The sequence below is a fragment of the Cynara cardunculus genome, assembly GCF_001531365.2.
Source record: "Cynara cardunculus var. scolymus isolate 2C chromosome LG 1, CcrdV1, whole genome shotgun sequence".
NCBI classification, from domain to species: Eukaryota; Viridiplantae; Streptophyta; class Magnoliopsida; order Asterales; family Asteraceae; genus Cynara; species Cynara cardunculus.
The window spans coordinates 10,638,244-10,652,695 of record NC_037528.1 but is presented as its reverse complement, the minus strand read 5'-3'; the positions used below and the strand labels follow the sequence as shown (position 1 = coordinate 10,652,695).

Genomic DNA, 14,452 nt, shown 5'->3' with positions numbered 1-14,452 from the left:
GAATGCTTCAAGAAGTCAAATAGTTTCATTTTCATTTGTTTTTTGAATCTTTATATAAATCTGTTGGTGAATGCTTCAAGAAGTCAAATAGTTTCTTTACCGTAAGTTCTTCTTGTGCTATGTTCTTGATTCTTGATCAGGACACACGATTTCCTGTTAGATTTCAATCATTGAAACGGGGCTGGTCTTTATTTGATAGTAGAACATCCTGCAAAGTGTTTGGGAAAACAACTTATTGACTTATTCCGGTGTGGCATCGGTAATAAGCACTTTTGAGTGTTTGGTAAACAACTTATACCGGTGTCAAACCGGTAATAAGGAGTTTTTTAAGAAGTTAAACACTTCTGACTTATCATAAGTTAATAAGTGCTTTTGTAGAAAAGTCATAAGTTGTTTCAGATAAGCAATCCCAAACACCCCTCGTTTGATATTTTTAATATTCTGATCAAACTATGCTTTTTGCAGTTCCTTATTTCCACATATTATGGTGATGAACCAAAGATACCTTGCACCTACGACGTGCTTGATTCGAACATATCCGGCAAGATAAGAAAGGTCATGCATCGAAGCACCTGAATGGCCAAGAACTGAGAGCCTTAACTGCTTTTCAAGAATCCTGGAATCTGCAGTGCTGACAGAATCAGATATGTTTGCCTTAAAGATGTTCAAATCAAGTTAGTTGATATCTGGTTCTTGTATGCAGTGAAGTTGAGGAAGGATCATGCAACTGGGATCTAGCAGATGAGACGGGAAGTTGACTAATGAGGACAAGGAGAAAAAGGTAAATGAAAACTCGAGCCATTGTGGTTGAGTGTTGCTTTGTTTTTCGCTTCAGTGAAGTGTGTACGAGGTGCAGGGACTTATATAGGGTGTTCAAAAAGATTTCCACACGAAAACCATCTTGCACACGATGATTTTGGCACCTACATCCGTCAGAGTAATAGCATTTTTGTTCACTTTCTACATGATGATTCATTGTTAACATTTATGGTATTACTACTTCTGTCAAGTTGTGATATTTTAGGGCTATGTTTTGTCCCAAAATAAGATCTTGCTGTTTTACAAGACAAATGGAAATACATAATCCAACAAAGGCAAAATGTTAAAAAGTGTCCACATTTTTGTTGTGTATCGCTGTCGATGAACAGAACATGCTACAATTGGGTAGGTCTATTTGTTCATCTCAAACATCTTAAATTTTTGCCTTGAATTCATGTATTTTCTTTTATTAGGATGACTTGTACACAAACTGGTGCTTATCATGTAGTTCTTGCAGGATTTTGGACAGAACATGCTATTCTTCCTTGAAGTTGTGTTTCCATATCTCATTGCTTGATAGATTGGTTAGAATTAAGCTCTGTTCAGGAGCATGTTATGCCTTAAGCAAGAAGATTTGTGCAAAAATCAGTTTCTGAAACTTAATCCTATTCTCCTTATCATGGTTTAAGTTCAATTGGCCAGTGCAACTATTAATTGTTTCTGCAATTTATGGAGTTTTGAACCTTCTTGTTTGGGATTTTATTTGCAAACAAACATTTTTCTTGCAAAAATGCAATACCCTATGCAAGGATGAGTGATTTTGGACAAACCCTGTCAAATGAGATGGGTTTTTTGCATTTACTTTTTCTTTGCTCATTTACAATCTTTAGTGGTTAGAAAGAGTTGATCAACTCCCATGGAAATTCTAACTTTGAACTTTCAAGATCCAAATTTGACTAAGCTATTTTTGACTTTCTATTTCCAAATTGTTTCTACCCTGGTACATCTTTATATAATATATAACATACTAAACCTTGACAATTTTCAAATCAAACCAGCAGACATTTGAAATACGAAAACAATTAAATTAATGCTCAATTAACAAGCAGCATCATTTATCCTTATGATTTCTTACTTCTTTCGTATAACACTGAATAAGAATTGCTGTCTAATTACATGTAAAGTTATGACTTTTTTCTTTGTTTATGGTGAATATGCACACAAACATGCAAATGCATTCAACGCAGGGATCTTTGTAACATAGTGGAAGCTTTTTGTGGTTTTCTTTCTCTTCAGATCCTGCAAAACAATCAGAGAGGTGAAATCGCGCCCTTTTTAGGTGGAGTAAGTTTCCCTGTCGTCCATAGCTCCAACATCTGTAGTGAAGCTCTCGGTTGATCCATAGGAACCATGTGTCCAGCATCATGAACCTTAATGAAAGTGAGAGGCCCATGATTCTTTAGAATCCCAGCTTCTTTCCCATCAACCAAAAATGGAACATCTGAAGCTGCAATGAAGTCTTTCTGCCCAGACCATGACATGGCATGAACCCATCTCGAGTTCCCTGCAAACCATTCATTTTTTTCAATAAAAGTGGCATAACTGCATACCTTTTGCAGGCTGGAAGGAGTCTACTTACCAAGCCAGTTGCAAATAAGATCATATTCTCCAGCATATACAAGCAATTGAATATTCTGTTCCAGAAGTGCTGGAATCCCGACTTCAAGATTTCTCATCCAGTCATTGATCATTGCCTGGTACACTCTATCGCTACATGAAACGAATTCTATTTTTTCTGGTACCCCTAATGCTGTTTTAACTGATGATTGGACTAGAAAATGTTCCAAGTTTGAGAAGTCATAGCACAAGGTCCCCTCACATTTCTTCCTTATATCGTAGTACTGCAAATAGAAAACAAATCATGATGGAATGGTCAACTTTCTACATTTGTTGAGTTTTTCTGTAACCAGTTCTTACATTTATGTTGTCTGTAATAGAAAGTATATCCTCAAAAATTTGTTGGCAACTGTTGAGAGCCATTTGACACGTGAATGTACCCGTTGTGCCTGGAAAAATACACAATGGCATGCTTAGACAATTCCATTGACAACGAAATGAACTAAATTTAAGGAAAAAAAACTAGAAAGATTTAAGGAATTACCACATTGTTTGATTGCCCGCTCACAAGATGGAATCTTTTGGTTTATTTGGTTATAATCTGATTTAGAAATTATATTATTGGCCAATGCATAATCTGTGTAGGCTTGATACTGGATTCCAGGATCAGTTAGCCCATTTCCAATTCCAAATCCCTTCAAGTTTATAGGAATCCCTTCTTTGTTTTTGTTTCCTTGGTTAATCCTAGCAGCAAGGGCTGGAATGTAGTGTCCTGCATATGATTCTCCCGTGATGTAGAAGTCGTTGTTGACATAATCCGGATGTGCCTTGAAGAATGCCTGCAATTACAAGGTTAGATTCCCCTGGATGGATGAAGGAACATAGTTGCCCATAAGCTAGATGACAATGTAAAATGACTTGAAAGTACATGTTGAAAATTACTCAATTCTACATATATGGGGCATAATTGGAAAAACGTGAAAAAAGCTCATGGAGCTTATTGAAAAGCCATTGAAGTAGCTTTTCAAGAAGCTGATTTATAAGCTAGTTTATTATTTACCAAATGGGGTTTTTTCAAGCTCGAAAAGTAAGCTAGCATATAATTGCCAAACATGGCCTATGAGTCAACAGACCTGTAAGAAGTTGTAGAGGTCATTGCTAACACCAGTTTCATCGCTGCGAATGTCTTGATCACTAGAACTATAACTAAAACCAGTTCCAGTAGGTTGATCAACAAATATGATGTTAGAAACCTGTGGTCAAACAAAATTCACTGCATGAATTGATGGATAGTACAGTACAATACTTGAAAGCATTAGGAGTTTAGTCCATTAACAGAAGGCTACCTTATCCCAGCCATAATCATTCCAGACAAGAGACAAGTTGTTGGTGATCTTAAAAGGACCATTCTCATAAAAAAGAGCCAATTCACTACTGCACCCTGGTCCTCCTGTTAGCCATATGACCACAGGGTCAGCTTTGGCTTTTCTTGATTCAAAGAAAAAGTAGAACATCCTGCACACATTATCTTCAGCTATATCAGGTAAAAACCAATTCATTTAGCAAAATAGTCTTTCTTTATATGGTTTACAAAGGAAAATAGGTTATTTATTTGTCTTTTGATTATATGGGATAAACTTTTTGATGTTAGCGAGATGAATCTTTATCTCCAAAACCATAGGGGAAAGATGCATAAAACTGTGGTACAAGTACAATAAGACAGTGGTGCCCTTGTTTGGGAATCATTAGAATGTGGCTTTTGGACCCTACTCACATGTCCTCTTAAGATTCCACAATGTAAAGTCTACCATGGAACAACAAGACTGGTCAATTCTCCACCAATAGACCTCAAAGTATCCACTTTTTTACCTAATCATAAAGATCTTTTTCCAAGGGTAGGTGACTTTACCAATTAAATAACCAAAACTAACCAAGAAAGAATTCTTTTTCATAAAGAACTGATGGATTATTATCTAAAATTGGCATCTTTTTGCATTAAATTGAATGCAAAAGAAAGAAAAAAGTGGACATACCTTGCATCTATGGTATGTTTGAGATGAAAATATCCAGCCCGTTGAGCCAGGTCTTGCACGGTTGCACCAGATTCGCCAAGAACCTGGAACGACAACCGTTTCTCAACAACCCCGGATTCAAAAACTTTGAATTCAGCATCAGAAGAATTGGTGAATGGCTTAAGGATGTTGACTTCAAGATTTGGGTGCAAATTGAGGTCTTTGATCAGTTGGTGGCCGGTTTTTCTAAGAGATGGAGAAAAGTGTAATGAGGAGTGGGAAGAAGGATTGGTTGTTGCAGTTGATGATGAAATGAGGAAGAGGAAAGAGAGGAAGAGTGAGAGGATTGAAGCCATTGTTTGTGTGTGAAGATGGAAGGGAAAGATGGGTTGGTTTTGGTTTTGGTGAGTGTGTGAGTAGTAGTTTTATGGGGGGGATATATATGGTGTTTGAAATGGGATTTTTATTAATCATCTCTTTCATACGTTATCGCATGTATCTTGTCATTTGCTCCCCTTTTTCTCTTACAAAATTGTATTTTGTACTCGTCCCACTTTTTTCTTTAATTTCTTGCAAGAAATATATAATACCATTTTTGACTTTTATGTTAGAATTTTGACAAAGACGCTAGTTTCCTATTATTTCAATTTATATATATATATATATATATATATATATATATATATATACTTGGTAATAACGTGAGTGGTTATTGATTTTGAATCTCTCTTTTTTTTCCTTTATATAAAGTATTGATGACATTAATAAATATTGTTTACTATATTAAGGTATATGGTTTGAGGTGACACAGATATTGTATGTTAAAAATACTAAGGACATCAATATTATATTTAATTTCCAAATTAAGAAATAAACAAAAAGATTTTAAATTTAATAAACACAATTAACAAAATGGTAATTAACATTTTTTTAATTATCAAATTACATACACATATTTTCTTGAAGTATATATTTTTTGAACATTGTCAACTATAAATTCTTATGTTCGTGATTCTTTTTTAACTGGTGTAATAAATTTTATGTTTACAAATAATTATGACAAAACAATAATCATCCATTATGTTTTGACTCGTTTAAGAAATAGTATTGATAATAAAGTTGAATCTGCAATTTTTTGTTTATTGTTGTAGATTTATATAGTGATTTTTAATCACTTACTTGATCTTGTTATATGTATCACCGATTATTTATAACATTCAAAGATCGACAAGAGTGTATGAAAGAATGCACTTAGCATCGTCTTGTTATGCTTAAATAATACAAAATTGGTAACTTAGTTTTTGGTATTAGCTCAATTGTCTATTTTTTTTGACTTAATATCAATAATAAGTCTTGTTCCATCTGTATAACTTCACTTAGTGACCCTATCTTTCGTGTATTATTAAGTCTCATCAGTTAAACAATGACATTGCAGATATTATGGTAGAGATGTTGTACATAGTGTACATGATCAAATATTTAGTGATGAAGAAAAACAAAATAATGGAAAAAAGATACGCCCATTAACTATTAGCATGAGACTAACTTATAACAAAAGATAGATTGTCGATTTGAAAATTAAAACTCTAACGACTAGAATCAAAAGAAAGATGGTGAGTGAAAACTCTTCTGGCTTGACATGAGTGATATATGTACTTTTTTTATACAAAACTACAAGGATTACATACTTTTTATATAATATAGCTTTTAAAAATGAGCATTTGAACCGGATTTGATGGACCAGACTTTATAATGACTGGTCTGTGACGTTATCAGTTTGAAAGAGGCTTTTTTTTTGTTGGATATGACATGAACTAGTCTAGTTATTTTAATTTTTTTCCCTTTATTTCTCTCTTTTTTAAACCAGCCAAACCAAAAGCCGAAAACCAAGCTAATCCCTAAATTTAACATATAATCGTGTGGTATTGTAAACAAATTAAATTAGATATATATGTATCCATGTCTAAGACAAACATATGACAATATACAGATATAAAATATGTCATGTCTATATCTATTTTATCAAAACCCTTATTTATTGCACAAAAAAATGTGTACTTGTTATTGAATAGCTAATTGGCAGTGTTTTTGACATAACGTATCGTTAGACCAACCATATATGCTACACCTACGTACATTATCTTATATTCTATTAGTTATGCAATAATAAGCATAATATAAGGTCAACTTTCTTATTATTGGCCTCTTTACTTTAAAAAAAACTAGAAGGGTACTTCCGCAATGCAGCGAGATAAATCTCCATTTTAATGTTTAGTTTTTATCTTCTCTATCGATATAACATAATTTTATGTGGTTTTGAGAAAACGATAATGTTTTTATTTTTGAAATAAATATAAATTTGAATATAGCATAAAAAAAATTAAAAAACTAAATCGATATTAGTATCAAATTAACTATTTAATAATTCTCATTTTTTATGTAACTTCTTTAATTCAATTTTTTATTATACGTTAACTTAGATTTAATAACAAAGTAATTTATTTTTAGTTTAATAATATAATTTTTTATAAGAATAATCATTTAACATTCTGTTAGAATTTAATGATTATCTTAATTATAATTTAGATTTTCTATATTTAAAATAAATGTTAATCTTGTATTTGATTATGTTTATCTGCCGTTAGTTACACAAATTTAAAAATTGAGCTTTAATAAGTTGTATTTATGCAAAATTACTTGTAATCTTGAATTTTAAGTAATGTATATCAATACATAATATTTCATACATAAAAAATAGTTTTTAAGAGTTTTTATCAAATACTTTATAATATAGTATAGATTATGATAAACATTTTCTTGTTCATCCAAGGTTTGTTATTTAAAGATAGCGTCACCATCTTCATTATTTAATACTTAAAGCAATGATTTTCCCATGTTTGTTAGGGGGGCATAAGTAATTATCGTTAATTTTTAAATATAAATTTGAATTTAGAATTTTTTAAGTTATCTGAAAGAGTATTTAACTATTTTAATGACTCTTATTGTTATTATTGTTTTAATTTGAAAAAAAGAATATTTTAGTTAATTATAATTGTAAAAATGATTATAAATTTATTTCACATCGAAAAAAATGACATGAAAAATACAGTTATTACTGAATTTAAAGAGTAACACATATTTTCAAACCTGACTTGTACCAAAATCTAAAACGAAATATTTAAATATTGAACCAGGGACGAACCCAGATTTTTTTTTTCAAACGGTGACACCATCTGACTATAAGAAAAAACTATAGGGAAAAAATTTCAAACAATGGCACCGGTTGATTATAAGAAACAAATATACGGAATATATTTTTTTTCAATCGGTGACACTATTTGACTAAGAAAATGACATTAACAATATTTGAATTTGGGTCTGGAGTGGAATAAAAGTCTTGCAAACCAACTCTACCAAATAAAATTTGTTCTCACTGTAGTTTCAAAATACATACGGTGGCACACAACAGATTAATACGGTTGCACCTTTCATGAACCTAAATTTTTTTTACCCTTCGACGAAGAAATAATATGATGGCACGTGCCACCGTAACCACCATGGTAGGTCCGCCCATGTATTGAACATAGTCTTAATTTGCACTTCAATCTCTAAAAATCAATTGTTAAACCACAAGGGTGGTTGGTGCCTGATTGATTTAAGCTTGACTCCAATAATAAAAAAATATCAGGAGGTCGCAGGTTCAAATCCAATGATGAATAAAAATCCTCTTGTGACCACGGAGATTCAAATGCAGTGACTCCGGACAATCTGCAAAGCAGGTGGTCGTCCTGAGATTAGTCGGCTCGTATAACGGGTTGGATATCCAGGTTAATCAAAAAAAATTAAATGTTATATTTTTTTCATTTCCTTTTTTGTTAAAACCGCTCATATGTATACTTGGGTTGCAAAATATAAAAAAGGCTTCGGTATGCAGTAAACCAGGACCTTATGGATTCATAATTTTTAACATTGGCCTCGATAATTTAACCATACTTTATCAATTTCAAACAATTTCTTGTAGATTCAGCATTCAGTTCTTCTAAAAAACATTGACTTTGTTGACCATACAAACTGGTTACCAAAACTCTCATGATTTTTTCTTTACCTGAAATAACTCGCTTACCATACTCTTACAATTTAGTTCTTAAACCAATATATTAAATCATCACAACCCATGAAATTGTGTTCATGCATTCTAAAAACATTACACATGCTTGTATACAATTAAATCACCATAATAACGTTTAAATATCATATAAACATAAATACAGTCGTATAATAAAATAACATATTTGCATGCAATACGGAAAACTTAGTACATGAAACTCATCTAGAAAATCTCAATCCTTAAAGCTTTGTGTTTTGCCTAATCAAAACCCCCCTACATGTTCAAAATAACCAAAGCATGATACCAAGCGGTACTTAGCTATCATTTGTGTTAATTGAAGCAAATCTCGACAAAACAGTGGGTTATACTCATCGTCATACCCAATGTTGTTGCCTACCATGCTAGTTGCCAAATCGATGGCCGTATCGCCATTATTAGAGAACATCAACTATCCATTAAAGTACAAGTAATTTAAAGTTTAGAGCAATAATGTATCTCTAAGCATATTTTGTTGTTTCCTGTCAAGATTCTTTCTAGATTTTTTTAACCAATGGGCTGTGAGTCTGTAACGATTTAAATGAGGTTAATATTTCTGGTCTATAGTAATTTAGCATATGAAGTTTGGTAACCAAAATCACCATTTGGGTTTTCATATCCAGCACGGTATCCAAATACCAATTGATCTGTGTTTGCTTCTTTTAGCTGTGTTGGTTTTTTGTCGACTTTTTCCTTCCTTTTTAATGTTGGGTTTTGTTTGGTTTTAATTGTTCTGTTTTCTTTGATTCTTGGTTATTTTTGCACATTATAGTTCCTTGTTTGCTCTTCTTTTAAGCTTTACGTTTTGTTGTTTTAATTCATTTGGGTTTTCCAGAAAAGAAAAAAGAAATTGGCCAAACAAGCCCTGCTTTTCTATTTCGTGACACTTGGTCCCAAACTAAATTTTGTAATTCTTGCGTTTTTAGTCCTTGTGGTTTGTTGAAAATTACTATTTTCGTCTTTATATTTTTGAAATCACGATTTCCATCCCTCTAATTTACAATTCACTGTTATATTCATCCTTATGATTTATAATTTATTATTATTTTCATCTATGTCGTTTGTAATTCTTCACTATTTTAGTCTCTCATACTTAAAGGTAAAAGTTAGGCTTAGAGACGAAAACAACAATAAGTTCTAAATCATAAGCATAAAGATTATAATTACAAAACCGTAGAATAAAATTTCACAATTTTTAATTAAACCATGAGGACGAAAAACGTAAATTACTCTAATTATTATGATTACAATTGTATTATTAAAGGGTTATTAGAGGTTGTGGTGTGGACCATGGAAGATGGGTTTATGTTTGTGTGTTAAGGCATTGGAGACGTATACGCAACATATGTAAATATAGGATGAACATGAACCCAACTATCAATGGCTATTACTATTTGGGGAAAGTTGATGATGCATATAGATCATGAGATCGGACATTTAGGTTGATTTTAAGGTATATTCTATGTTATGATATAAAATTAAATCAACCTTAAATTAATTATTTATTTTTATACATTATGGTATCAGGAATTTTTTTTTTCGTATAACACAAGAAGATACTGTGAACACACTTAAAATATACGGGATTTGGTATAGTTTGTGAATATTAGCTAAAGCAACAAAACTGAATTTAAACCTATCAATTTTGAACTTGTTTTTTATTGTGTTCATAATGTGTATGTTACAAGAAAGAGGAGAGTAGAGAGATATTTAATGGAATTTGAATTTTTCCTAAAAAACATAAATTTATCTTTAATTATAACATTAATCATCATAAATTAATGACTTATGATGGATTTCACAAAGTATAAAGTTCTCAAATGATTAAGCCAGTGAGTGTGTGTGTGTGTATATATATATATATAAAGGTTAAAACGAAAACGGTAAATAATCAAAAGAACACAAAAAATAGTTAAATCAAGTAGAAAGTTATATATGATTTTACACTAACAGTCAACACAAGGATGTGCAGGTGACATAGCCTGTTACCTCAACCTCAGATCGTTTCCAAAGCCGTTTGGATCACATGTGATTTTACACGTGATTCGAGTGTTTTCTTATTCTTTTATCTATACTATCTTATTAAGCAAATTTAACAAAAGTCTTAAAATACTAAAGGACCAAAATACCCTTTATACTACCCTTAGGTCACTTTTTCACCATCTCCTCTCCTCACATACACTCACCATCTCACAACCGATTTTTTAAAAATTATAATTTTAAATTTACACTTTATACCCTCATAATTAATTAATTAATTTACTTTATGTCATTTACTTTTAAATGTTTCATTTTAAACTTTTATCAAATTAACATACATAATCGTATATCAATTAAAACATGTTTAAAAAATACAATTTTATTTTAACAAGTTACATCATTATAATCGTTTCGTTAATACATTCGAAATGAGTCCAATATTGAATAATTTTTTACTTAATTATGTTATTATATATTATATATACTGTGAAAAAATATTTTTAATATTTACGATTTATACTTTTATAGTTATTTATTTATATATATACTATATATTTTGGGGTTAGGCTGTCCAAATTGCACTGTATAATATGTTCTGAATTAATATGTTTTTGGGTTTTTTTGAAATATATATATATACATGTATTAATTCAACCTTAATCTGAGTTTCTGGACAAGAAAAGAGGGTAAGCAGTTGAAATTTCATTCTAAAACCCATCTTTTTTGGTCTTTTCATGGCTTATGATATGTCAAATTTGTAGTTTTCTTTATTGGTTTTGAGTGTTTATCTTAAAACTCAAGTTTCTTGGTTCTTTGCTCTTGGTGTAAATCAAACACATTTGTGGAGTCGTTTAAATATGTTGGATTTTAAATATATTGGATTTTAAACTGTCATACAATTTTTTTCATCGATAGTCTGTAATTAGAACCATAACTCTTATTTATTCAAATTGTATTAATATGTAAAGACCAAGTGTAACATATATCATCGTTAAATCTTATCTTATAAAATCAGTGGAACTTCAAAATCGTTAAAATTCATGGCTCCCGCCGCATTGCGTGAGTACACAACTAGTTTAATTATTGTTCTTATACGAATCTGCCTCTCTCTCTATATATATACAATATAATGTAGATTTGAGGGGTTTAAAAGATAATATAGATTTGTTGGTCTGTTATGAGTTAATAATGTGTTTTAAAAAAACCATAAAATTGATGTTGAATTGGTTTAGTAGAAAGTATAATCCCTTGTTTAAATTTGATATTAAACAAATGTTTTCTTAGAGATGAAATTTGTATTTTGATTGTATGGTTTTAGACTTTATAATTAAGTGATTTTAATTTTATAAATATCACTTTGTATCTTGCTTTTATGTAATAAAAATCTATAGATGTATGATTTTTAGTTTAAAGCCTTTTTATTGTAATAATAAAAAATAAAATTATAAAGATATGTTAATAAAAAGATTGAAAACTATTCTTCACAAGTGTCTAAATAGCTGTGATATGATGTGATAATAAGGTCAAATCTCATACTTTAATAGTCGGGATGAAACCATAATGTTTTTTAAGGTGTGATTTATGGTAATAAATATATATACACACATGTTTTTTTTTTCCTATTACTCAATTAATTAATGTTATTGAATAATTTAAATTATGTTATATACTAAAAATTAAGAAACTAAAAAGATAAAAATAATAAAGAGAGCTCTAAGAAGTGGGGACGACCTCGTAGTTTTTAATAAAGCTAAATTAACACCTTATAAAAACTGTGCATTAGGTTATGGTATATCACGCCTTTAATGGGTGTCGAAGATGAGTCTTGAGTCACGGTATGCAACAAAGGCTGCCATAATGAACTTTTTAAAACACTGATTTTAAACCATTCTTAATAATAATATCAAATATAAATGAAAAAAAAATATAATGTTATATTTTTAAAAATGTGTTTAGCCTAATCTCGATAAAATTTCTCATATGATTAACTTATTATATTATAATATATACGAAACAAAAATATTGGGTGTAATTTCGCTAAAGGTTTTCACTTTTTGTTGAATATTATGTTCAACCTTTTAAAGGAAAATATTAAACCACCTAGCTATTTCATCCACCCAAATTGATCTCCTAGTTCTTACTTTCTCGGGTTTACCCAAATGTCATTATGTCCGCAATATTCACATCTGCAATATTGCAGACGTGGCTAAAAGACAAAAAAAACAAACAAATTCCACCAGGTTAGCAATGGCACCGTCGTAAATGTAGACATGACCGTCGCATTACCGACCTGGTCGTCGTAATTGTGTACCTGAATTGAATCTGATAAAAAAATATGTCTTATAGCTAGGTCCGCAATATTACGGATGCGGATATTGTGGGCATAGTGACATTTGGATAAACTCATAGAGATAAATGATTAGGAGACCAATTTAAATAGTGGAACGACTATGTCAGTTAATTTCCCAATCGAATATAGTAACTATAAATTTTTTAAAAACATATATAAAAGTATGATATGTTTGGGCCCATTAAAACCCAACACAGAGTTCCAAGATATTCATAGACATAACACAACCATATACAAGCCCAAACAATTCTCAAACTGAACTGAAGTGGGTTAATAAAATACGAGTCATGATTCATTTAATATTAATAAAAGATATTGTCGGTTAATTATGGATTCTTTTGATTTGTTTTCATCTTAAGCATAATAACAACTTCATAAGAATGATGATAAAGAAGCTAATATGAGAAAATTATTGAAATAATTTTTGTAACAACAACAAATGGATATACCAGAGAATATGAATGATGTTGATGTATATTTGGTTGATGAATCTATCAATTTAAGGACTCCCTCATTTAATGTTGTACTTTGGTGGAAGGAAAATATTAATACTATTGGCATTTCACTACAATAACATTAGGTTTATAGGATGTCTAAGCGTCCTAACATGGTACTTTTAGGACAAAACTAAAAAGGTGACATGTGTAAAAGTGTTACAGTATGTTTACAAGACGTTTTTTGGGTGTCTTAACAATTTGTTAGAACGCATTTAAGATAAAGTGTTGTATTGGTTATTTTATACGTCATTATTTCAAAAAAGTGTCATGTGAACATAAATGTCCTATAAATAGATAAGTTAGAAGACATTTCTCAAATTGTTCTATGATGGTGTGTTTTGTGTCCAAACATGGATAAGACATGACAAGATAGAACAATTGTTCAACATTTAGTAAGATAAAATTGGACAAAACAGAACAAGTAAAATGACCAATTTCCCCTAATAAGTTGTTTATTTTAATTAATTTATGTAATTTATTAAATTATATTAGAATAATTATTTTTTATAACAAAATATATCATTTGAAAGTTTTTGTCAAAACAATTAAAATGACACCAGATAAAAAGTTTATGTTGTTTCCAATTTTTATTTTTATCTATTTTCTACATTATTTTTTATTACTAATGTATAATGGATTACATAAATTAATAAAAATATAAAAACCGTATAAAAATAATATTTTGAGGGCAGTAAAATGAAAGTTTAAGAAACATAAAATATAATAAATAAAATTTAAAGAATGAATAAAATGTAAAAAAAAGACATTTGATATTTTAGAAGAGAATTAAGTTTTATTTTGAGGTTATGTTGGTAAAATATAAGTTTGTTACACCTTGTTCCATGGGATCGGGTGGAACATGGATGTTTCAATGTGTTCCTGTCTGTTTCACATAAAAGTCATGCCAAACATGGGACAAGGATCTCTGTCATGTTATGTCATGTCTTCTAAAAAGGTTCTTGAAACGTCAAAAAGTGTCGTATAAACCTATTGTAACACTTATATATGATGTTTTATAGTTTGGTCATATAAATTATAAACTTAAGGGGGGTGTTTGGGATTGCTTATAAAAGCTGTTTTTTTAACTTCTTTC

At 30.4% G+C, this 14,452-nt stretch overlaps 1 protein-coding gene and 1 long non-coding RNA gene across 2 annotated transcripts; one reads left to right on the top strand and one right to left on the bottom strand.

Annotated features, from left to right (window-relative positions):
* Positions 1 to 474: 474 nt before the first annotated feature.
* On the top strand, positions 475 to 2,264 carry LOC112518567. Its single transcript, XR_003069808.1, has 3 exons — positions 475 to 555; positions 704 to 781; positions 2,056 to 2,264. It is a non-coding gene; the product is annotated as an uncharacterized LOC112518567 (long non-coding RNA).
* Positions 1,832 to 4,926, bottom strand: LOC112518558 (serine carboxypeptidase-like). The gene is made up of 7 exons (XM_025126298.1): positions 4,410 to 4,926; positions 3,723 to 3,891; positions 3,510 to 3,629; positions 2,921 to 3,215; positions 2,737 to 2,825; positions 2,399 to 2,660; positions 1,832 to 2,323 (listed from the first exon to the last, which is right to left on the bottom strand). The coding sequence occupies exons 1-7, from the start codon at positions 4,742 to 4,744 to the stop codon at positions 2,070 to 2,072; spliced, it is 1,524 nt and encodes a 507-aa protein (XP_024982066.1). The 5' UTR covers positions 4,745 to 4,926; the 3' UTR covers positions 1,832 to 2,069.
* Positions 4,927 to 14,452: the final 9,526 nt, after the last annotated feature.